General features: G+C 30.5%; 1 protein-coding gene across 1 annotated transcript; it reads left to right on the top strand.

Annotated features, from left to right (window-relative positions):
• Nucleotides 1-2,438: 2,438 nt before the first annotated feature.
• On the top strand, nucleotides 2,439-4,088 carry LOC108692758 (UPF0488 protein CG14286). The gene is made up of 2 exons (XM_018201179.1): nucleotides 2,439-3,336; nucleotides 3,540-4,088. The coding sequence occupies exons 1-2, from the start codon at nucleotides 3,316-3,318 to the stop codon at nucleotides 4,047-4,049; spliced, it is 531 nt and encodes a 176-aa protein (XP_018056668.1). The 5' UTR covers nucleotides 2,439-3,315; the 3' UTR covers nucleotides 4,050-4,088.
• The last annotated feature ends 246 nt before the right edge of the window (nucleotides 4,089-4,334 follow it).

Consider the following 4,334-nt stretch of genomic DNA (forward strand, 5'->3'; position numbering starts at 1 on the left):
ATATATACAGATCTTGCCATTAAAAAATAATTTTCTATTTACTCATTATCTTTTCTTTAACGTTTAGTATCATTATATTTCATCGCGATAATTATGTATATTATACGCGTGTAATTTTTATTCGTTTACACAGTTTTCTCTCTCGAAGATATAATATAGTTTTAATATAGAATTTTCTTGTGAAAATCTCTTCATCAAATGCGATATTTTTGTAACACAATGTCTTTACGCCAATTCGGTTAAACTGGATCTGTATCTCGGAAGGCGCGATGATAAGAAAGAATTTTGAAATGTTTAACGCGTTCTCATAGATAATTGTATCTTAAGGAATATCACTTTATACGTGATTGCAAAAGACCAATTTTTTGCGAGCGATTCGATGTCGTATGTATGTGGTTACATGTTACGCTAAATACACTTTGAAATACGAAAGATATAAGCCCCCGTTTCAAGACATTGATCCTAGATTTCTGTAAAAACGTGCATTTACAGTGATGAAAAGGATAATTAATGTATTGGCGTTGTTTTTTTCTCGAATTTACAATCTATAAATAACTGCCGTCGTATCAATGCTTTTTTTCTTTTTAACCTTAAGTACATAATCTATATTGTCTTCTATATAAAATTATGTCGATTTATATGAAATTCTATTTCGTACGTATATCGCAGAGAGAACGATCTTGTACTTAAATCTGGACCGCGCGATGTGATGATATTTTATATACTTATTATAAATATATCGGAGATCAGGTGATGAGCGGACAAATTAAGACATACAGAATTTCTCTTTTGTTTTTAATGCTAAACAGAAATGTCATTACCAATCTGTGATGGCTAATGACTTTTGCATTGTATATAATGTGTCCTTTAATCTTTGATCTATCCTCTCTTCTTTGGATGATCAAATGAACAATTAGCTATGTGTTCTAAACTTTAGGGATCTCGACCACGCGTTTGTGCACAAAAGTACACACATACACACACACACACACACACACACACACACAAATATATATATGCATACATACACTTTAAGATAAAAGTCGTATGTTATTCAGTGTAGCACAATTGGTTTGCACTGAATACCAATCTTCATTGTGACGTCCACTAATGTAATTTGCAACGATTGTAAACACGTAAGATAGACATAATTGATTCTCTCAAAGGCAAATCCGAAATGATTTGATGAAAACAATCTGTGAATAGACATATCTCGTTAATAATGTATGAGTACTTAAAACATATATACTGTATTTGAGAGAAGTGTTTATCCATGAAAATATATTTTTATTTGTAAGAAGGGAATACTTAATTTTCCTAGTTTACATATATTGCAAATAATTTGCAGATTCTGTTTAAATGTTTCAAGCATAACATAAAAAACTGGAAGCTATCTCGATCAAATCGCCTTTGCGATGTTCTTTGAGACAACGTTGTTTGATATTTTTAACTATGTTGTATTGTCTGTATCGATTCTTTGAAATTATTACTAGCATATAATTTATGAAAGTATCAATTTGTCAATCCAATATTAATATAGATTGTTGAAGGCCACAAAAATTTAAACGATATAGATATTCTATTCCCTGATTTATGTAAAAGCTCTGCTTTTATATAATCTTATATAATCTTTTTCTTATATAATCTAACTTTTAATATCATAAAATGATAAAAAAAATTTCTTAAGTAGACATTCAAAATAGATCGTGGACCGTTTGTTATCTCTGCCAAATTTTATATTTCTGTATAAATCAGATAAGCGAAAGATGTAATTTAAATATGTCACGAAGCTCAGAATGATCAATTTTCTCTTTCATGTTGATTTTTATCTTTTCTTTTTTAGAAAAAAACAAAACGCTATCTTACGTGCGTACGATCGTGTGTCTATCCTCTGTAGAAATGCCTTATTATCACGTGCCTCAATTAATATTTAAACTGTTCACCTGCTTATACCTATTACTCGTTAGTCTACGTAACGAATATATATGTGTAATATCGAGTTATTCTTTGTACTGCTCTTGTAAATATATTCTGAAGAATTAATGTCATCCTGTCGTCTATATATATACTGTGTATACTATCTTGTACATTATATATTTCTACCGCTCTTTTACTGAAACGCACATTTCTCCTTCTCTTCAAGGGCCAGTGAGCTTACCGAAGTTTACCGAAAGGTGGAACAACCCAGCCTAAAAGGCCTTGTAAAAACAGTTAAATCGAAAAAAAAAGAAGTCACGTTTATTAATTTACTTGTACATTTGTAGCATATTTATTTGTACATTTATATAGAAATATGTAATTTTTCCAATCAGGTTTGTTTCCTTTTTTTTTATTCTTATCTATTAATTTTTATTATGCGTACCGAAATATAAAATTATAAAAAACAACGCTTTAACAAGTTAATTGAAATTTTAAATATATTATATTGATTTTCAAATTGAATTAAATATGCTAAATTGATTTATTATTATATTTTCAAGCTTGATCTTAACTTTCAATCTTTAACACTTAATTTCGAAGATCAGAAATTTATACGATTTCGAGATAAATTCCTGCAGACGATTCGTTTTATGAGGCCACTGTACTTTTAATTTTCTCCGCAACTACCCCACGCCTTTATACCGCATGCTAACACATAATCCAATCTTTTCAATCTCCGTCGCTTTCTGATGTTGCGTTTCCGCACAATTACTTTCACACTTTTCGTATGTCCGTCCTTAATTGTAAAGACTGACCAGCATGTACCGACATACGAATTTATTTTCTCTCTTGTAATTGCATTTTTTTTCATTCCAGCACGATCAACGGCACGAGCGTTATTGAAATTTATTGCGCAGAAAAACGGAAAGATAAGAACTTATCCTTGCGATTTTTGTTTGGGAAAGAAGATAGAACGCAAATTCCTTGTAGCTGTACATGATAATTTGAAAGAAATACGCAAATCCTCGAATACTTTTAAATTAAAAATTCATGCTTGCTTCACGTTGCAAAATTTTATTGTTATTTGAAATTTTAAACTTGCCTGATCGAAGACGATCTACTTATCGATCGTCTTCGTGGTAAAATGTCGCTTTATTTCTTCTTACGTACTACAAGAGATGGCTACACTATCGCCATAGCACGTTCAAAATTCAAACATAACCTAATATCTATGCATTATCGAATGATATATTCATGGACACGTATTTAGTTTTAGATTTCAATCGTACATAAAACTAAATTTAATATTGTGATTTTAATCGTATATAAAACTAAATTTAATATTGTGATTTTGTAATTACGTAAGCCGTTAGCTGAAATAAACCTCGTTGTGAAATGCCGCCAAAATCTGCACTGGTAATTCATGAAAATCCTCGTTCCCTTGTTTTAAAAAATAATGTTTATTATCGAGGTTGAGAGCATTGTTAATATGAAGCCTATTTTTTTTTTGCTTTTTTACATTGCTTATCTTTACTCTTTCTTTTCAAGATAGAGAAGAAAAATGAATCGTACAAGTTTAGCTGAAAAGAACAGATTTATGAATGTCACATTTATTTCAGAATTCCAAACGCAACAAAAAGAACGTATCAGAATCATGCGTTTTTCCAAGAACAGACGCTAGTAATGCAAGCGTTTTGGATCCAGAAGCGAAGGACCTTTTCGAATTGGAATTATGTTGGTGCATACAACAAATGGAAGCGAGCCTAGCTGACGGCAAACTTCAAGAGAAGCAAGTGCAGGAACTTAGTAAACAATTACATTCGTTGAAGAGTAACACTGCGCCGTTAGTAAAAAAGAGACAAATAATGAGAAATACATTGGGAGACTACAGAGAGAAAATGGCTGAGGACGAGCGAAAGTTTAGCAAAACTGTATCAGTAGTTAAGTTCACTGGTTCTACCTCACTAGAAAAGAAATCAATATTTATTAAAAAAGCTGCTGGATGTAGTACACAGAATTCTAATAGACAAACGGATGATCGTAGAACACAAAATACATTACAAAGTACAGAGCAGGCTGTTTGTAATAGTAATAAAACTGAATCCAGTCCATTTAAATTCAATTTCTAAACATATCAATAAAATTAACTGTTATATTTATGTAATAAACCAACTTATTTATAATATATAATTCTAATATTTTTATATGTTCATTTTTTGTTGTTTTTAATTAAAGGATCGTAAAATGTAGAATATGTAGAAAAATATAATTGTATGTATATATATATATATAATTCAACCATTTTTCTTATTTTTTGCCCAGTGTTGCCATGGATCAAAAAATAATTTCACTAAATCCCTGCTTCAAAATTCACTAAAAGACTCGACTCACCAAAGACGTGAAATGACTAAAGC

Source organism: Atta colombica, unplaced genomic scaffold (assembly GCF_001594045.1).
Source record: "Atta colombica isolate Treedump-2 unplaced genomic scaffold, Acol1.0 scaffold82, whole genome shotgun sequence".
In the NCBI taxonomy this organism is placed as follows: Eukaryota; Metazoa; Arthropoda; class Insecta; order Hymenoptera; family Formicidae; genus Atta; species Atta colombica.